The sequence below is a fragment of the Camellia sinensis genome, chromosome 12, assembly GCF_055761805.1.
Source record: "Camellia sinensis isolate YWXY chromosome 12, ASM5576180v1, whole genome shotgun sequence".
NCBI classification, from domain to species: Eukaryota; Viridiplantae; Streptophyta; class Magnoliopsida; order Ericales; family Theaceae; genus Camellia; species Camellia sinensis.
Window position 1 is genome coordinate 85,215,384 of NC_138972.1, and position 22,219 is coordinate 85,237,602.

At 38.7% G+C, this 22,219-nt stretch overlaps 1 protein-coding gene across 1 annotated transcript; it reads right to left on the reverse strand.

The window, feature by feature from the left end:
• Positions 1-4,814: 4,814 nt before the first annotated feature.
• Positions 4,815-5,875, reverse strand: LOC145803709 (uncharacterized). Its single transcript, XM_082897032.1, has 2 exons — positions 5,760-5,875; positions 4,815-5,457 (listed from the first exon to the last, which is right to left on the reverse strand). The coding sequence occupies exons 1-2, from the start codon at positions 5,873-5,875 to the stop codon at positions 4,815-4,817; spliced, it is 759 nt and encodes a 252-aa protein (XP_082753158.1).
• Positions 5,876-22,219: the final 16,344 nt, after the last annotated feature.

Below are 22,219 nucleotides of genomic sequence, written 5' to 3' on the forward strand. Positions count from 1 at the left end.
AGGTTTGTTGAATAGGGAAGTTCTGCTCACTGGTTGATACCCCCGAGGCCATGGCTATGTTCTGCCTGGACTATAATATTCCCAACGACGTTACCCTTTCATTGGCGAAAGTAGACGCCAAGCGTATGGGCACGAGGAATACTGTCGTTTTTCCCATCGCGGCCATAGTCGAGGGAGGGGTTTGGTTTCCCCTTGACCCGTTGGTGCGCCGGTTTCTGCATCAAGTCCAGTTAACCCCAATGCAAGTATCTGTGAACCTTTTCCGTGTTATTTGTGGCGTGTCTGCCCTTAATAGACGATTGGGTTTGAACCTTGACATATGGGATATCTTAGGTTGTTATACTCTTTCTCATAACAAAAACCGTAGCACGTATTACTTGCGTGTTCGCTCGTTTGATTGCCATTTGGTTACAGGGTTGCCCGATTCGGATAAACACAACGATGATTTCTTACAAGTTGGTGGAAACTGGGAGTTTCCCGCCGGAACTAAGTTTCAGTCTGAGCGGATGCCCTAGAAAGACGGCTATCCAGGTTCGGGCCTCTCCTTCTAATGCCTTTTGTATTCTTACTTTATTTTGAATATTGCTCTAATGGGTCACTTTTTTTTTTTTTTTTTGCAGAGGCCTCTTGTTTCCAACGTAAACCGAACCGAGAGAATACTGAAGCCATAAAAGCTGCCCTGAGGTATAAAAAGAGATCTGCACCCGAGTTATTGGATTACCAGTCTACTTACCGCTCCACCATTCCAAAGAAGGCGAGGCTCGCTGCTGCCCTTTTGGACTCTGATACTGAGACTAACACATCTTTCACTCCTTTGGTCACGAGTCGTCGCAGGAGTTAAGGTGCACTTTCTAAGAGAGTGCCCTCCCCTGCCCCCAGTTTTTCAGGGGACGGGTCTGTGGCGAAGAGAAGGGTGTTGGTAGATTTAGAGGCCGAGGCTTTCGGAGCCTCCGATGCTTTGGAAACCCCTCTGGAAAAGACCGAGGCGAAGAGCCTCATGGAAGTGAAGATGGAGGTGGGAGCTTCTGGGACCCCTGCGACTGCTGCCGAGCCCTCAGCTTTAATCGCTGCGTGAGCAAAAAAGAGAAGAAGAGAGGCTGGCAAAACAGTGGTGGGGGAAGCTTCTGAGGATCCTGCTGAGGATGAGGCTTTTGAGAAATGGGAGCCGCCAATGTCGCATGAGAGCAGACCCATTTCCACTTCTGATTCAGTTGTCACTTCACAAGATTTTGCCTTTGATTTGACTAAGTTTTTGTTGATGCCGGTTGACATGGCTGATCATAATGGGCCCCGTGATATTCCTATCCTGAAGGGGACCCTTCAAATGATGACTGCTGTAAGTGCTTCCTCGTTTTACTTATCTTTATTGTTGCGTTGCTGTCTCATTTTCTCTTAATTCTTCGTTGTCTTTTGCAATGTATCCAGAGAATGCATCTGTCCATTACCCGTGCTGAAGAGCTAGAAAGGGCTGTGCTGGAGGCCGCAATGAACGCTGAGAGACTGGCGGTAAGCTTGGAGACAGAGAAGGAAGGACGCCGAACCGCAGAGAGGGAAGCATTTCGTTTGAATAAGATTGTCGCTTCAGCTGAAAAATCGAAGGAGGCTGCTATTGGGACACAAGCTCAACTCGAGGGGAAGGTGGCCGAACTGGAGGCCGTTATTGCCGTGATGGTTGCCGAGCGTTCTGCGCTGGAAGCCAAACACTGGCAACAGGGTTGGGATGAAGCTGGGGCCGCCTATAAGAAAGAGGTGCTAGTGCTGCGAGATAAGCTCTTTCTAAAGGGTTGGACGAGTGCTTTGGCTGCTGCGTTGGTTCTTGAAGGCTCTTCCCTGTTTCAGGATGTCTCTGTTCTTTTGAGATCCTTGGGTTCAAAGACTGTTTCCATCCTTGCTGTTCTTCCAGCCGGAGTTTCCCCAGAAACTGATTCTGCAAACAAGACCCAGGACAGTAATGTTGTCGCTGAAACGGTAGATGTTGAAGGGATTGAAACCCTAGAGACCGAAGCCGCGGGAGATGTGGTTAAGAAGGCTTCTACTTCTCAGGAAGTTGGAGCTGCCTCTACTTTTCCTCTCGTAGACGGCCTGGACAAAATTGTTGATGCTGCTCCTGAGTTTCCCTCTGTTAATGAAAATTGATGTTGAAAGGATTTGAACTTTTTTACTTTTTTGTTTTGATGTATTGTGGCTCGGTCTCCATGACGAGCTTTCTTTCTGCACTTGCCAAGACAAATTTTCTTTTCTCTTTTCTTTTCTTTGCTGCTAGTTATGAGGCCATCTGTGCCTTTTGTTGGGTGATAGAATTTTCTCTTTGAACTTGTAATCTGATGTTGTTTGGCTTTTATGTCTGTATGTTTTCTATACTGCCTGCCCCCGGTCGAGCGCTGTTGGGACCTCGGGGCCAAATAGATGCTCGGTCTGGTTCTGTACTGCTTTTAAATAGATGCGCTGTCTGATTTTGTACTGCTTGCCCCTGACCGAGCATTGTTGGGGCCTCGGGGCCGAACTGATGCTCGGTGTGGCTTTATACTGTTTGCCCCCAGCCGAGCACTGTTGGGACCTCGGGGCCGAACTGATGCTCGGTGTGGTTAACGGATATGTGGTATGGCTGTGCTTGAGTTTGTAAGCGGATCTTACTTAGGTCCAGGTTGGTTTTAAAATAAAACAATTGTTTGCCCCCACCTGGAGCTAAGTAAGATTGGTACTGAAGATTGTGCTCTCAGATAGAACTGCTTAAGTTTGTTGCGACTTTGATAGCGCAGATGCATTTGAATGAGATAAAGGCATGAAAAGATGTCTTACTCAAGTCCAGGTTAGTTTGAAAGAACAATTGTTTGCCCCCACTTGGAGTTGAGTAAGACTAATGCTGGAAGTTTGCTCTTGACAGAGCCTGGTCACGCTTGTTCCACCTCTGTTTGTTTGAATCAGTACTGAAGTGTTGACGTGTTGGTACTTAAGGAACTCTGTGGAATCAAAGACGTTTACTTAAGATATGTTTGTGTGGTTTCCACCAAGCAATTCCACTTGGCTAAAGTCCAATTTAGTTGCCAAACATTATTCCACCAAGCAATTCCATTTAGCATGTTTGAGTGCTAACCAAATTTAAATTCCGTCCAGTCGTTCTGAAACTAAGTCCAGTTGGGTTAAGACCAAAGTTAATTCCGTTTGATAAACATCAGAGCTAATTCCATTTGGTGAGGACCAAAGCTAATTCCGTTTGATAAACATCAAAGTTAATTCCGTTTGGTCAGAACCAAAGCTAATTCCGTTTGGTCAGAACCAAAGTTAATTCCGTTTGATAAACATCAAAGTTAATTCCGTTTGGTCAGAACCAAAGCTAATTCCGTTTGATAAACATTAAAGCTAATTCCGTTTGGTCAGAACCAAAGCTAATTTCGTTTGATAAACATTAAAGCTAATTACAAGAATTTGATAAATTTGAGAGAAGTGGGGAAGCATTTGTATTGGTCAACAGATAAATGCCTTTACATTCTGATAGAGAAGTTGGGGGACAATTCTATTGATAGTATTTCTTGAGATTTACTACGTTCTAGGGCCGAGGTATAGCTTTGCCATTCAGATCCTCTAGGTAGTAAGCTCCATTTCCAACAACGACTGTGACTTTGTAGGGACCTTCCCAGTTAGGCCCAAGTTTGCCCTCGCTAGACACCCTTTTGTGATCCATAACTTTCCTCAAGACCAGTTCTCCTGGTGTAAATTGTCTTGGGAAAACTTTTTGGTTGAAACTCTTGATGAGCTGCTGCTGATACGCTACAAGTCTGATCAGTGCTGCTTCTCTTCGGCCATCTGCCATATCTAGTGCTTATGCAATAGCTTCCTTGTTACTGGTGCTCTCAAACAATTCAGACCGAAGGGTTGGGAGGCCGACTTCGAGTGGGATGACGGCCTCCATTCCATAAGTTAGTAAGTAAGGTGTTTCCCCCGTTGATTGCCGTGCTGTGGTTCGGTATGCCCATAGCACGTGGGGTAACTCTTCAACCCATTTTCCTTTGCATGCTCAAGCCTTTTTTTTACTCCGTTGATGATGGTTTTGTTTGAGGCTTCTGCCTATCCATTGCTTTGCGAGTACCCTAGAGAAGAGTTCCTATACTTAATTTTGAGGTCGGCACAAAACTTTCTGAAGACCTTACCATCGAACTGTGTTCTATTATCCGCAATCAGTACCCACGGAATGCCAAAACACACCACCACATTCCTCAAAATAAACCGCTTCGTGTCCGCCTCTTTGATACTTGCCAGCGCCTCAACTTCAACCCACTTAGTGAAATAGTCGGTTGCAGCAATAAAGAATCGCCTGTTCCCAGTGCCTCGTGCCAATGGTCCGACAATATCCAGACCCCATTGCGCAAAGGGCCAAGGGCTGGTGAGTGGAGTGAGAGTTTTGGCTGGCTGATGAATGAGTGGAGCAAACCTTTGACATTTACACACTTTTGTACGTACTACTAAGCATCTTGTTGCATCCGTGGCCACCAATACTCTTGAGCGAGGGCTCGGTGCGCCAGCGACCTTCTGCCAACGTGGCATCCACAAATCCCATCGTGAATTTTGTAGAGAACATTCTCGACCAGATTTGGATGCACACATAGAAGATAAGGGCCAAGATAGGAGCGTCTGTACAGCTTCCCGGATGGTGAGATCCAAAATCGAGCTGACTTGTGTCTGACTTTGTTGGCTTCCTTTTTGTCTTCGGGGAGAGTACCAGATTTTAGAAAAGCAAGTATTGGATCCATCTAGCTCGGCTCTACGCTGCTGCAGAGGACTGGAGATGCAATGCTTGGCTCTGGCACGAACTCAACCTAAACTTTTCTGGCATCTTTGGTATCTACTGATGAGCCGAGACAAGCCAAAGCATCAGTATGGTCATTTTTGTCCCGACTAATTTGTTCCACTCGTATGGATTGAAACTTTTTGAGTAAGTCTTTGCCCTTGCCTGCGTACATGGCCATTCTTTCATCCCGTGTTTCGTAGACCCCGGAAAGCTGGTTTACCACTAGCTGTGAATCGCTGAAAACAAGAAGTTGTTCTGCACTGAAGTGTTCGGCTTTGCGTAAGCCAGCCAACAACGCTTCGTACTCTGCCTCGTTGTTCGAAGCCTTCCAACCGAGCCTGAGAGCCTGTTTCCAGATAAATCCTTCTGGTGAGATAAGTACTGCTCCTGCCCCCGAACCTCGGTTATTGGACAACCCGTCAACATAGAGCTGCCAGATGTTTCCGATGAAGAGTTTCCAGGCTTCCGAAGCGCAGGACTTTCCTTGTTCGGTGATGCGTGACACTTGTGCCAAACTTGGGTTCCCTGGTTCGGTACTTTGGATGGGAGCAAATTCTGCGACAAAATCTGCTAAGACTTGGGCCTTAATTGCTGTCCTGGGTTGATACCGAATATCAAACTCGCCAAGTTCTACTGTCCATTTTGCTATTCTGCCAGAGAAATTGGCTCGGCTAAATATAGATCTGAGGGGAAATTCAGTGAGGACATTGATGGTACACCCCTGGAAGTAATGTTGTAACTTCCTCGAGGCGATAAGCAGCGCGTAAGCTAACTTTTCCAATGGTAGATACCGTGTCTCGGCGTCTAGTAAAGTTTGCTAACGTAGTATACAGGCCTCTGTTCCTTGTTAACCTCTCGAATTAATACTACGCTTACGGCATGATCTGAGACTGCTAGATAGAGGTACAGCTCTTCTCTTGGCTCTAGAGTGGACAGAAAGGGGGGTGTACTGAGGTATTTTTTGAGATTTTACAGTGCTTCGGTGCACTCAGAACTCCATTCAAATGTTGCCCTTTTTTTCAAAAGCTGAAAGAAGGGCTTCATCCGATTTGAAGATTTGCTGATGAACTGATTCAGTGCGGCTGCCATTCCGGCCAGTTTCTACAGCTCCTTAGCCTTTGTTGGTACTTCAAGATCTTATATTGCTTTTATTTGGTCCGTATTCGCCTCAATTCCTCTGTGAGTGACCATATATCCCAAGAACTTCCCTGTTCCTACCCCGAAAGCGCATTTCGAGGCATTGAGGCGAAGCTGATGGTTTTTTAAGATGCCGAAAACTTCTCTCAAGTCTGTAAGATGGTCTGTAGCGAACTTACTCTTGACTACCATGTCATCTATATAAGCTTCTATGGTTTTTCCCAGTTGATCCTTGAACATCCGAGTGACCATCCGCTAGTAGGTCGCCCCAGCGTTCTTGAGGCCGAACGACATCACTCTGTAGTAGTAAGTTTCTCACTGAGTGATAAATACTGTCTTTTCTTGATCCGGACCGAACAGTGGTATCTGATGATAACCACTATAAGCGTCCAGAAAGCTCATGCACTCATGCCCTGCTGTTGAGTCTACTAGTAGATCAATGCGAGGTAGAGGAAAGCTATCTTTAGGGCAGGCTTTGTTCAAGCAAGTGAAGTCAACGCAAACTCTCCATTTTCAGTTCTTCTTCTTGACTACGACTGTGTTGGACAGCCATTGCGGGTACTGAACTTTTCTGATTGCTCTTGAAGCCAGGAGTTTTTCGACTTCGGCAATTATTGCTTCGGTGTGCTCAACTGAGGATCTCCGACTTTTCTGCATAATAGGCCGAGCTGAAGGGTTGATATTGAGCTTGTGGCAAGCAAATTCTGGGTCCAACCCTAGAGTATCATATGCTGACCATGCGAATACCTCCATATTTTCCCTCAGTAGTTTCAGTAGCTGAAGTTTCTCATCAGCGCTTAGCGAGGTACCGATAAGGAAGTGCTTTTCTGGGTCATCCTCTTTTACCAGGACTCGCTCCAAATCCTCTGTTATCTTCTTCTCTGGGGCTCTCCCTACATCTTCTAAGACTGGCTATTCGGCTACTTTTACCATCTGTAGCCGATTGTAGAGCTGCTTTGCCTTTAATGCTGCCATGAAGCAATGTTTGGACGCAACTTGATCCCTTGAGATCTGCTCTACTCCGTGTTCCATTTGGAAATGGATGAGCTGGTAGTAGGTCAAAAGGATTGCCTCCATTTAATGAATCCACGGACGGCCAAGTATGGCGTTGTAAGGGGATGGTGTATTACTTACCAAGAACTCTATCTAAAGGGTTTTTGTTCCTGCCACGACTGGCAACACTATTCTGCCAAGCAGCCATTCTGGTTGTGAATTGAAATCGACCAACAAGGCTGCTGCTGGGGTGAGGTGCTGCTCGGAGAGACCAAGCTTTCTGAACAAATCATAATACAATATATCTGCTGCACTACCTTGATCTACCAAGACTCATTTTACATCAAATCATTTCCCAATTTCCACAGTTATAATCAGTGTATCAGTATGTGGGTGTTGTATGCCTTCTAGATCTTTGCTAGTAAATGAAATAGTGCACAAGGGAAATTTAGGTACTATACGTACCTTTTTCGATGCGGGCTCCACTGACATGATCCGCTGAATTGGCACAGCCTTAGCGATCTCTTCTTTCAGTGCCTCGTCAGATTCCTGAGTCGCTGTCTCGTGGATCACATTTATTATCAACCGAGGTGGTGCTCAACATTCGATTTTGGTGGTGGGTTCCCCGGTTCGGTCACTTCCTTATCCTGATCAATGTAATCCCTTAGGTGTCCAGCTGCCACTAGGTCTTCCAAGTGTTGCTTCAGTGCCTTGCAGTTCTAAGTCATGTGCCCCCTGTCTTGGTGGTAGGTGCATCTGAGCTTCTAATTGCGCCGAGTCGGATCTCCCAACATCTTCGGCGGCCAAACAAAGAAGGGCTCTCTCCTGATCTTTTTCAAGATTCGATAGATTGGCTCTTTGAATACAGTCACAACGACTTCATGGGATTTGGACTTATCCACTTCATTCACTGCAATCCCTCGGTGTTCTCCTCGATCTGCTCTCTTTTTGTGCCGAGCTATTTGTTCTGCTGACGCTACCTTGATGGGGATCTGATCGTCTTCGAGGGGAGCGTACTGCTCAATCCTGGCACGTAAATCTTTCAAAGCTGTGGTCGGGCGCTTGGTAAGTGATTATCTCAGCTTACCTTCCGGGCGCAGACCATGTTTGAAGGACATAACGGCCATCTGCTCGCTGCACACATTTTCCTCCAAGTCATTGTACTCTTCCCAGTACCTTCTAGCATAATTGCGCAGCGTTTCCTCCTGCTCCTTCCGGAGACCGAACAGTGTATCTGGCTCTTTCGGGATCTTAGTGTTGGAGACGAACCTAGCTAGGAACTTTTCAGAGAGCTGCTTCCAGCCATGGATCGATCTAGCGGGGAGACGATCGAACCACCGAAGTCCGGTTTCTTTCAAGCTAGATGGGAAGACTTTACATATCAGTGCCTCATCTCGGTTCCATAAGGACATCATCTGTTTATAATGGCTAATATGTGTCAGCGGGTCCGACTTTCCGTCGTATGAAGTGAACTTTGGTGGGGTGAATTTCTTTAGAGGTCTCATAGTCTCAATCTCCGGGGAGAATGGCGAAGAGACGAGCCTGTCCAGCGCTCGGTGTTCTCTCTGGTGAACAGTACAGTCCAGATGATCCCGATGTTGTTCGTTCTGTCTATTGCCAATCAACCAAGTACGAAGATCCTGAGGAGGGTAGTTAGTCTGTTGGCTAACTGTCTTCTGCTTCTTGGCCCTTCTCCGACGTGACCCACGAGTGTGACTGCTTGCTGGCTCACTCTGTACTGGGATAGGCTGGCTTTGTTGCCCAGACTCATTCCTGGGGAACTTCTTCAATAGTGGCTCTCTGGATGAACTCCTCCGTCGCAAACGAGAGGGCTCTGCTTCCGTCTTCTTTTCTGTCGGATCGCCCAGCACCCTCTTAAGTTGGGCTTTCAACTCCTGTATCTCCATCCCCATGGAGTCTATGATTCGATCTCTATAATCCTTTTCCAGAAGAAAGTGATGAGAAGAACCTCCAGCGAAGGGTAATCGATGCTCGACGGATTCAGGGGTTCGATTATTGTTTCCAGTTTGTTCCTCCGGGACTGTTGGGAGTGCCAAACTTTTGTCCTTCGTTTTCTTCGTCTGTGGAGTATGTGTTGAAGGTGGAATGTCCTCAATCCCCATCGCCGGAACTGAGTGCAGAGCTCAGAGATGAAGTGATCCACGTTCAACGTACCAATTGTGCGTACCGAATTCCGCACTAGATGAAAGTGGATCAGGGCCCCGCACTCGGTTGGACTGTCCAGAGACTGGGGTTCCTGCCACAAGAAGCACCGTTAGAGCTGCCCGGCCGGGGTTGGTTGGATAACCCCTCCGGTGTGGGAATTAGTGATCGAGAAGAAGTGCATATAGAGTTGAATCTATCTCTATGTGTGAGTTTGCTTGGAATAGTTCAGTTACCTTCAATGTGAGGTTCGTGTTGTATATATAGTGTTCCTCGCTTGCTTCTCAAGGTGGGTTCATGGAGCTTGGATGCTGCCAGGTGTCTTTTTAGCATTGCTCAAGATGGGGGACCACCTGGTAGTTATCATTGAATGCATATACTTATTGTAGTCATGCTGATAACAAACCACATTCCTTTGGTTCAACTACTTCCGTGATTCTAGGTGTAGGGGACCAACTGAGGTGGTAACTTGCACATGCACACATTCACAACTTCCACGTTTCCTTGCAAGGTTTCCTTAGCTCGGTACCAATGTGCCTCAGCTTGGCATCATCATGCCTTGTCTCGGCCTTTCACAGGATCATTCATTGAGATGGGCTGATCCATTCAGATATCTTTGTATGGGCTCGGCCTGTCTTCTGTTCGGCCCATAGGTTCAGTCTTACAGCTCGACCCAGCCCAGCACTACTGTTGGACTAGCCTTTCCACTGCGGGTTGGGCCCAAGTGCTTGAGGACTTGGGTAGACTGTTGATCATGAAGTTGGGCTCAATTAGTTTGCCCATATACTCATCTCACCCACTTGGATTTGGACTTCAGTGGATTGGTCCGGCCCAAGGCTTGGACCTGACCCATTTCACATTTAGCCCCTTCAACTAGTTTCATCAAATTAGTTATCAAGTTAGTCCAGAGCGGAGGCACGAAAGTTAGAGGGCCCTGGTCCTACTAACTACGATTGTAAATCTGTAGAAATATATGTATTATATATATATATATATATATGAAACTTAAGTCTCGTTTGGGAATATGTATTTTAATAATTTTTTAATTTTTTACAAAAAAATATACAGAAAAATAAAAAAAATAATGTGACAATTTATAATGACTTTTTAACTAAAACATAAGGTTGTCAAACGAGACCTTAATTTAATTATACTTGCCCGTAATGTCGTATATTTCTATTCATGTACTTTTTAAAATACATATTTATTTCAATTTCTCTCATTTATTTATTTATTTATTTATTTGGTCATTTCTTAAAAGAGAAAAGTTATGTCATAAGAAAATTACTATGGGCTGCTCTGTTAGCTTATTTTGGTGGCTCTTGGGTGTGTTTTTGAAGTTTGTTGGTCTTAGGTTGTTCTCTTTTGTAGTTGGGTTCATCATCAATTCTTAATAGTGTGGTAGCATATAATTGGGTGAGCTTTTCGATACCAACTTATAGTTGGAATTGAGTTGTTCCACTATAATACTTTTTGCACTTATATTTTTTCTCTATTGATGTAATGTTTTTTCTTTTGCTAAATTGTGATTATGTCATAAAAGGGTGCATCGTAAGAAAGACTTAGTTACAAATTATTGTTGTTATGTCATGAATATTAAAATGTTACGAAGTGAAAAAAGTTATGAATCATTGTAATTTTGTTATAAATCATTTATGAAAAGACATAATGTATGCACTTTTTGCATGCAATTTAAAATTTTGTGTATAAAGTGCAATCCATAATTTATAATCATTCAAGTATTAGGTGAATTATGTGACATTATAGCCAATTTGTATTTTTTTTTAGTGGCGAGTCATTGAAATTCAAGTCCTTAGAACACATTTACAAAGTGTTTTCATTATTTATTAGTTTATTTTAATAATAATTTATTCATTTTAATAATTATTTAAACTGTGTAAATTTTTCTTAATCCAAGTGCTTGAACTTGTCCAATATCTTGCTTTTGGTCCCCTCCCAATCACCAAATCATGGCTCTGCCCCTGAAGTTAGTCATTTGGTTTGGCATAACCATAAAAAGTCAAAAAGTTAAAAAGTCACTATCCTATTTAAGTCACATCATCTTATTTAAGTCACATCACCTCTCTACTACATCACTTCAAACCCAGCCCATATCCAACCCATATTTCATAAAAAGTCAAAAAGTGCACTTATTTAAAAATATGTAAGAAAAATAGAAAGCTATAATATAATAAATGTCTTCTATCTATCTATCTATCTATCTATCTATCTTCTATACTATTATAAAGTGAGCACCCCTTATGGTGTCTTGAAGTCTTTGTTTCTTATGCTACCACATGTCTACTTTTTTATTTGAAATAAAAAAAAATTTAGATTAGATAGATGAGAGGAGGGGATTTGAACCTTAGACTTATGTCAAAATACTATTATAAAGTGAGCATCCCTTATGGTGTCTTGAAATCTTTGTTTCTTACGCTGCCACATGTCTACTTTTTTATTTGAAATAAAAAAAAAATTAGATTAGATAGATGAGAGGAGGGGATTTGAACCTTAGACTTATATCAAATGAATAAGACCCTTACCACTTAACTAACACACAATATATGATATATGTTTTATTTTATTTCTATTTATTTGAATTGCAAACGCATCGCGTGTGACAACCGCTAATATATATATATATATATACACACTTTTATAGAAGACGCAAAATAATATCCAAATAGTAATTTGTTGAAAATGCTCTTACAAGATTTAGAAAATCCCCATCTAAGCTGAACATCAGCAAAGCCCAAAAATTCGTGCCAAATCATCTGCTTTAGACGCCGCAAAGGCTTACACACAATTAGCCTCAACCAAAAGTTTTTTCATGTTCTAATCTATCTGTGATTGTGTTTTCGTTTTTTAATTTGATATTTATTAAAAACAAAATATTGACAAGTTTGAAAACATATAAAATTTTAAGGGTAAATTATATAAATAGTCTATGTAATTTACATGATGTGTTAATTTGATCCTTATTGTTTCAATTCACTCGATTTTGCGCCTTAATTTAACAGATTGTGTCATTTTAGTTGAATAAATAACAGTTGATAAGTTTGGTGGACGGAAAGTCTACGCAATGTGCTCTTTTGGCAACTTAGCTTGTTTGTTAAAAAAGTTGACAAGTATAAAAAAATCACATATAAAATTACAATTATATCATTTATGTTTTTTTATATTTACATGGGTAAAAATATAGGCTGTGTTTGGTTGTGCTCTCCAGATGTATTTTCACCCTCCTATTTGCGTTTCAAATTTGGATATAGGTTTCAAAATTTAATTTCACCACACAGTTCAAAATGCAACTCTACTTGCCGTTTGGCAAATTTTGCCATTTCGTCTTATCCACTTTGAAAAGCTTCCAAACGTACAAATTCTCTCTCTTCGGTCTTCTGAAAAGCTTTCAAACGTACATATTCTCTCTCTTCAGTTGTCTTCATTTTTGAAAAGCTTCACGTGCAAAGAAATTTAAAGTTGAAGATCACAGCTGAAGATTCTTTACGGGTCATCTTCCTTTCATTGAACTAAATTGTGACCTTCAAATCTAAATCATGCTTGTGAACTACCTTTCCACTCATAAATTCGCATCTATCAGCTCCCACAAATCAACTGAGTTTCACTTTGTGCTTTGTGGAAGATTCACCCTCCGGGCAATGAAACAACGACAACAAAGAGGTAAAGTAAATCACAAATTTCTTTCAAAATATATACTGGTTCTATATATAACTCATTGATTTACTGCTTTATCTTGATCTATCTATCTATCTATACTATTATAAAATGAGCACCCCTTACGGTGTCTTGAAGTCTTTGTTTCTTATGCTGCCATATGCCTACTTTTTTATTTGAAATAAAAAAAAAAAGATTAGATAGATGAGAGGAGGGGATTTGAACCTTAGACTTATGTCAAATGAATAAGACTCTTACCACTTAACTAACACACAATATATGATAAATGTTTTATTTTATTTCTATTTATTTGAATTGCATACGTATCGCGTGTGGCAACCGCTAATATATTTATATACACACTTTTATAGAAAACGCAAAATAATATCCAAATAGTAATTTGTTGAAAATGCTATTACAAGATTTAGAAAATCCCCATCTAAGCTGAACATCAGCAAAGCCCAAAAATTCGTGCCAAATCATCCGCTTTAGACGCCGCAAAGGCTTACACACAATTAGCCTCAACCAAAAGTTTTTTTATGTTCTAATCTATCTGTGATTGTGTTTTCGTTTTTTAATTTGATATTTATTAAAAACAAAATATTGACAAGTTTGAAAACATATATAATTTTAAGGGTAAATTATATAAATAGTCTATGTAATTTACATGATGTGTTAATTTGATCCTTATGGTTTCAGTTTACTCGATTTTGCGCCTTAATTTAACAGATTGTGTCATTTTAGTTGAATAAATAACAGTTGATAAGTTTGGTGGACGGAAAGTCTACGTAATGTGCTCTTTTGGCAACTTAGCTTGTACTATTATAAAGTGAGCACCCCTTATGGTGTCTTGAAGCCTTTGTTTCTTATGCTGCCACATGTCTACTTTTTTATTTGAAAAAAAAAAGAAAAAGATTAGATAGATGAGAGGAGGGGATTTGAACCTTAGACTTATGTCAAATGAATAAGACTCTTACTACTTAACTAACACACAATATATGATAAATGTTTTATTTTATTTCTATTTATTTGAATTGCATACGCATCGCGTGTGGCAACCGCTAATATATTTATATACACACTTTTATAGAAAACGCAAAATAATATCCAAATAGTAATTTGTTGAAAATGCTCTTACAAGATTTAGAAAATCCCCATCTAAGCTTAACATCAGCGAAGCCCAAAAATTCGTGCCAAATCATCCGCTTTAGACGCCGCAAAGGCTTACACACAATTAGCCTCAACCAAAAGTTTTTTTATGTTCTAATCTATCTGTGATTGTGTTTTCATTTTTTAATTTGATATTTATTAAAAACAAAATATTGACAAGTTTGAAAACATATATAATTTTAAGGGTAAATTATATAAATAGTCTATGTAATTTACATGATGTGTTAATTTGATCCTTATGGTTTTAGTTTACTCGATTTTGCGCCTTAATTTAACAGATTGTGTCATTTTAGTTGAATAAATAACAGTTGATAAGTTTGGTGGACGGAAAGTCTACGCAATGTGTTCTTTTGGCAACTTAGCTTGTTTGTTAAAAAAGTTGACAAGTATAAAAAAGTCACATATAAAATTACAATTATATCATTTATGTTTTTTTATATTTACATGGGTAAAAATATAGGCTGTGTTTGGTTGTGCTCTCCAGATGTATTTTCACCCTCCTATTTGCGTTTCACATTTGGATATAGGTTTCAAAATTTAATTTCACCACACAGTTCAAAAATGCAACTCTACTTGCCGTTTGGCAAATTTTGCCATTTCATCTTATCCACTTTGAAAAGCTTCCAAACGTACAAATTCTCTCTCTTCGGTCTTCTGAAAAGCTTCCAAACGTACATATTCTCTCTCTTCGGTCATCTCCATTTTTGAAAAGCTTCACGTGCAAAGAAATTTAAAGTTGAAGATCACAGCTAAAGATTCTTTACGGGTCATCTTCCTTTCATTGAACTAAATTGTGACCTTCAAATCTAAATCATGCTTGTGAACCACCTTCCCACTCATAAATTTGCATCTATCAGCTCCCACAAATCAACTGAGTTTCACTTTGTGCTCTGTGGAAGATTCACCCTCCGGGCAATGAAACAACGACAACAAAGAGGTAAAGTAAATCACAAATTTCTTTCAAAATATATACTGGTTCTATATATCTCACTGATTTACTGCTTTATCCTAAAATTCATCCCCAAATTTATTTGTTTCAGGCGAAATTTGTGAAGCGCATTCTCGAATCAGACGGCTACTGAAGAAGCGCACATCCACCCACTCTACCCACTCCGTCACCGGTGACAACTATTCCACTCCTCTATGCTTTGGTACGTATATCATTCAATTGATCTGCTATGGAATAGCTGAGAAATAGAAATGGGTTCTCTGATCTGTCCAAACGGCGCTGAGCCGATCATCCGCTCGGTCAACTGGCCAATAGTCCTCCTGGTCTTTCGACCAATCAACTGCCACTCCTCTACTCCTACCTCTGGGTTGACCGCCACTCACCTATTTGTTGCTTCTCTTCTTATGCTTTCCTTCTGCTTATTGTGTACACTTCGTATAAAACAATCTTTTACAATAGATTTGCAATTAATATTCTGCTTTTTCTTGTTCATCTGTTTTTCCCAACACTGTTTAACAACTTCAATTAATTAATCTTTTATTCGATCTGAAACATAATTTTAGATGATTCTTATATTGATTCTGGAAACTCAAGTAATATGATAAATTATACTTAGGACTTATCTTATTATTTTTCAATATCCACTTAAGCTCAGTTTAGATGTAAATTATGTGCTGTTAGATGGATAGCAACAATTCAAATGATAATCAGGACATAAGAATGTGGAGCCCCAGAATTGAAATAAAGCTAATAAACATGTTAAGAGAAGAGGTACAAAAAAACCAAACAAAAGACCGTAGTACTGTGTGGACAGTTAAGCAGTGGAACCATTTTGCAACTGAGTTGCAAAATCTGTATGGGTTCCAATACACACCAAAATAGGTCAGACAAAAATATCAGCGACTAAAAGCTGATTACCAAACTTTCAAGCGACTTCAGGCACAGACCGGTCTGGGCCCATTGTAGGAACGGTTATTGCACCTGATAATTTTTGGGATAAGTATTGAATTAACTTATACTGTTTTTAATTTTTTTTTGTAAAGTTTTATGACATGTACAATACACTTATATACAAAATTTTCAATTGGAGGTAGGCAACAAAAAATGTAAAGAAATTCAGGATAAAAGGATTTGAGTATTTTCATGAAATGGCCGAAATTGTTGAAAACTGTTATGCCACAAGGGCCTGGGCACGTGCATCCACACAAGGAGCCCCTGACTCTGATGAAGAGGATGAAATGCTTAACAATTTTGGTCACCTGGAGCTAGTAGGAGTGATGCAGCTGAAGCCATAGTTGTTGACTCATTTGGCGATGAGTACATGGAACCATCTAAGGGCAAACGTTAGAAGAGGGGCCTTACAAATAACCAGACTGACAGTGAACGTTCTAAAAGGTCATGGTCAAGTGGCTTTGATGATGTCTGTGCAACTTTCACTACCTACGTACAGGCAAAAACGAAACAGTCCCGTGCACGATCAACAGACACAGAGGCCGTAAGTACAAGTGGTGATGACTATTCCCTTGATGTATGTCAAAATGTCCTGCTAGAGTTTGGGGACATACCACCGGCTCAATGCGTTAGGGCACTGACACTATTCAAAGACAAGGAATGACGGAGATTTTTTATGCGTACTCCTACACATATGCGTCTAGCTATGATCCTAGCTTTGTAGTCAAGGGAGAAGTTGTGGCTTGATAGAGTTTGCGGTTCTCTTTGTGGTTGTGCAACATGATTTAATGATTTCTGTTTTATTTTTTATTTTTTGGCACCTGATGACATGCTGTTTTTTATCCTTCTTTGTATGTTTATTTTTATATTTTTGTGACACTGTTTTTATTTTATATTTAGATGCGATTTTATTCTTATGCGTTCATTCATGTCTGTTTCCTTATTTCTACTTCAACTTTCAATTTTACACACAGCATACAATATGCAATAGTATGTATGACAAGATGAGTAAATATTAATATATTTTTTCTTCGCATGCATATTTCCATTTAGTTTGATAAATGATTAAGGTTGACAAATTGTAGACAGTGGTTAATTTCAGTTTCACCAATAATGGTAACAGTTATCATGTTGTTAATTATTTATTATAATTATGTCTTTATTGTCATGTAGCCGAAATAATATGTCATCCTACATAGAAAACAATGCAATGGTAGGCTCATCAGAGGAGGATGGGGTTATTGAATATTTTATGGACTTTTTGATTATTGCTTTTATGAATAAACATATGAATGCATCAACTAGTAGACGACCGTATTGAACTTGTTCATTCAAAGGTGATGATTACATCTTCAGTTTATTAAATGGCCATTTTGAAGCAATGATGGCCATCATGCAAATGGATGCCCAAACATTTATTTTATTGAAAGACACCTTACTTCAAAATGGCTTTGTCAAAACTGAACATATGCATATCAATGTCGAGGAATCGCTTGGCATTTTTTTGTACACATTCGCACAAAATGACCGGCATAGACTACTGGCCGATAGATTTCAACAGTCCACTAAAACTATTTGTCGGCACATCAAAATCATTATGCGGGCATTGTGCAAGCTTGCATCAACAGTTATCAAACCACGTAACTAAGACGAGATATCGGCAAAAATTTTAAATGATAAGAGACTTTTTCCCTGGTTCAAGGTGTGACTATATGTTTGTCTTGTAAATTTGCAATAACAGTAACGAAAGAATTTTTTTGTTATGTTTTCAAAGTAATATCTAGGTCCGTTTTGCGTTTAATGTCAAACTAATAAATTTCAAGTAGGATTAAATCGGAGCTGTCGACGACACATTGGTGAATGCGTGGGTCCCTGCCTCAAGACAGAATACATTCTGTGATCGCAAAGCCACAGTATCGCAAAATGTACTCGCAGCTTGCGACTTCGAATTGTTGTTCACAGTTATCAATTCTGGATGGGAAGGAAGCATCCACGACAACGCAATTTTTAGTTGACTCAATTACAAGAGCTAATCTACATTTCCCATACTCACCGCATGGTGAGTGTCACCAAATAACATACTGTACTTTCTTAAATGTTGATATTTGTGTACATATATTCGACAGAGCATTATAAGCATCATTTACATGTAGGCAAGTACTATTTGATGTATGCCAGGTTCATGAACATGTTTGGATTTCTTGTCCCATTTCGTTCCCAACGCTATCACTTGCAAGAGTTTCATGGCCGCCATTATTCTGGACCCAAGGAATTATTTAATCATTGGCATTCGTCGTTACACAATGTCATAGAAAGAACATTTGGTATTCTGAAAAGCTCTTTCCAATATTGCGGTCTATGCCAAATAATAAGTCCACACGACAAAGACCGCTCGTGATTGCATGTTCTGTTGTGCACAATTGGATCCGTTTGCATGCAGTTATGGACTCATTCTTCATGGAAGCTGATAATGAAATGGCAGCAGAAGTAGCAGCAGACGAGTTTGTTGGAGGCCAACCTCACTATGTTGACATGTCACAACATGAGTTGATGAACCAATCAAACTTAAGGGATGCAATTGCTACTGCTATGTGGGAAAATCATGTTGGTCATCGATAGATTTGTGATATGAAGAAATAATGTGAATTTGGTAGTATTGTATGTATTATTACATTCGTCTTTTTATTTATAATGTGTAAAACGCAATTGTAGTTTGAATCGTGCTCTTTAAAAGTTTTTTTTTTTTTTTAAAAAAATTTAAATTCTCCATTTTTTGTGTGTCACTCATTATAGTATAATAATACTGTAATTATATTTGTCTCTGATTGTGGAGTAGTTCAAATAGTTATATGTTCAAATAATTTTGGTCATATTTTCCGGAATTAAATTGGTGTGAATTTTTTTTTTGGTCCTATTTTATAAGAACTACTTAAATTTGCACACATTTCAAGGAAAAAAAACATCTCTACATAAATTGTATGAATGTAATACTATTGCAAAAAAATAATAATAATTAAATTTGAGATTGATTTTAAATAGTAGTATAAATATAAAAAAAAATAACGAATTGTTTGAATTTTTTTCTTTCAAATTAGGGCAAATAAAATAGAACTTTTATAAATACGAAGTTGAGAAATCATAATGGTTACATACGTGTAAAAAATGTACAAATCCACATCATCAATCTATTTTAATTCTATTTTTTGACTTAATTTTTTTTAAAGATAAATTACACTTTACACTCTAAAAGTGTTATCCAATTAGCATTTTGACTGAGAAAGAACATTTAATATATATATATATATATATAGGACAATTATTTAAATACTTTTGTCAATTTTTGAAAGTTGGTAACGGTGGATTAATTTTACTTTTAAGTATAAAAAAAAAGATTTTAAATTCATCTACCCTGGATAGAAATAAAAATTCAACCATAATTTAGTAGAAAAAAAAAATATGGCTGTAGACATTTTTGTTGTATATTATCTAAAAAAAAAAAAAAAAAGTGGCTTATTCGGAGGATTTAAAACTGTCCACATATTTAAAATGAATGCATAATGGTCCTATTGAAGGGTTCGCAAAGGTTACGTAGTATCAAATGCGGTACCAACTTATTTTTTGTTGGCAATTAATTTTTTGAATTGAATTTTAAAAAGAGTTTAGTTATGACTGTTGAGATTGTATGAATGTAATACTATTGTCAAAAATAATAATAATAATAATAATTTTGAGATTAATTTTAATAGTAGTATAAATTTAAAAAAAAAAGAGTAAGAAATTCTTGAACTTTTTCTTTTCAAATTAGGACAAATAAAATGGAACTTTTATAAATACGAAGTTGAGGAATCATAATGGTTACATACGTGTAAAAAATGTATAGATCTACAACATCAATCTATTTTAATTCTATTTTTTGACTTAATTTTTTTAAAAGATAAATTACGCTTTACACTCTTAAAGTGTTATCCAATTAACATTTTGACCTAGAAAGAACATTTAAAAAAAAAAAATTTGTGATCCTTCAATTTACATACATTGTCAATACTTGAAAGTTGGTAACGGTGGATTAATTATATTTTTCACAGAAAATACCAAAAGTATGTTATCTTTCATATCAAATTTAAAATTTGGCAACAATCCTTTTTAACTCATCTTTAATAATGTATTATAACACTATCAAAATTTAATTAGCACTGTTTTTTCTTTTGTTTTATTCTTTTGTTATCGGTCTGATCAATCTGATCAATGTGATTGCTTGTCATTTCATCACGTCTTTCAGTGTCCAGATGAAACTCACCAAATTGTTGAATTAGTGAGTTCTGAGCGGCGACAAATGCATCGAACCAATTACTCAATGCATTGAACCGATTAGCCATTTGTTGTTCCCATTGAACGCGCTTCTTGTTCCATCGCCAAATAATCAGTCTAGTATTGGGGTTGTTCATTTTGTGGCATGGCATTGTCATTGGAGTCTTTGGGAGCATCATCTATTGGTGCATTTGTAGCATTAATAGATCCCAATAATCAATCCAGTATTGGGGTTTAGTTATTTTATTGTGATGTGACATTATATACAAATATTAATCAAAAAAGTCAAAAGTAGCTTTTTATCAACTTCTCAAATCACTTTTTTAAAAAAGCCAAAAGCTTGGTTAAAAGCCAAAAGCCTGGTTAAAAGCCAAAAGCCAGCTTTTAACCATCTTTCCAAAACACCCAAATGTGTCAATTTAACCATCTTTCCAAAACACCCAAATGTGTTAATTTGGTCCCTGCTGTTTCAATTTGTCCGATTTTGACAAGAATCAAATTGACACATTGTATAAACTACATGGACCAAATTGATATATAGTTTGACTTTCCGTCCACCAAACTTAACAACCGTTATTTATTGGACTAAAATGACATAAATTGCTAAATTAAGGTGCAAAATCGAGCAAATTGAAACAACAAAGAGAAAATTGACAAATCGTGTAAACTACCGGAACTATTTATATAATTTACCCTAATTTTAATATTTATTTTTCATTTCCATGAGATTTTTTTTTAAAAACATTTTAGTGTTTTTCAAAAAGTGATTGTTTTAAAAAAAATATATTTTTTTAGAAACAATTTGTCACAAGTTTTTTTTTTTTTTTGTGATTTTAAAAAGGAAAATGGCTCGTAACTCGAATTCGGTGGCCCGAATTCGGCTCGAAACCAAAAATGACGTCGTTTTGGGTTTCGAAATTTTTTTTTCCTGCCTTTTCTTTCTCTTCCTTTTCTTTCTTTCTTTTCTTTTTCTTCTTCGTTGAACACGGGAGAAGAGCAGAGGAAGAAGAGAGGAGAAGAGAAAGAGGAGGAGAGAGGGAGAAAGAGAGATGAGGAGAGGAGATCGTTGCAGCACCACCGCCGTCACCTCGCCGCCGCCGATCATCGCAGCACCACTGCCGTCGTCTCGCCACTGCCGATCGGCACAGCCCCACCGCCGTCGCCCCCGACCCCGCCTCCGCCTCCTTCTCCCCCTGTGATTATGCTTCCTCCTCCAGTCCTCCTCCTTCCTCCTCCTCCTCCTCCTTCCTCCTTCTCTTCTTCTTCTTCTTCCTTCTTTTTCTTCTCCGAATTCGAGCCAAATTCGAGCTACCTATCGGAACCGTTTTAAAAATAAAAGCAAAAACACAATCAAATAGGCCAAATTACTCTAAGATTTTTATATTATTATAGAGTTGGATTCCCTCCTATGCATAATCTGGACTGGGGGTGATATTTAGGCCCGTGAAACTTATTATGACTCTTATTTTAATAATTTGAATTGTTCATTTTGTAAAAAAATTTAGATGTATCATCCATACACAAAAAATTAGGTCGATCTTATAATCATAGCCCATTTAATTTATCATATTTATCACTAAAAAAATGAATAATCTATTTTTTAAAACACATTTTTCTTTAATTTTTTTTGATACAAATGTCATAAATTGAATAGGTTACAACTATCGGATTGACTTAATTTTCTATGTGAATGGTGTACACAAAAGATCCTACTAAATGAGCAGTTCAGATTATCAAAACGGAATCCGTGGTGGGTCCAATGGTTCCGGATGGCACCCTATAATCTATATTATGGACAAGAGGAAAGTTTAGATATATTATTATGTAAGATTACTTTAGATAAAGCTAATAATACTCCAGAACGTTGAATAAAAAATTTCATCAAATTTGAATAAAAAATTTGATTTGATGTTGTTCACTCCAATGCTAAAATTAGAATTTTCATTAGATTTTTTTACATCCTCGTTGTTCGGCAGGATGTCCAGGAAAATGTCCTGGAGGTCGTCTAGACCTGAACAAAAAAGTTGTCAAAGTTGCTCTTGGGTGGATGAAAGACTCCTTTCATTTGATGAAAATTTGGATTTTCCTTC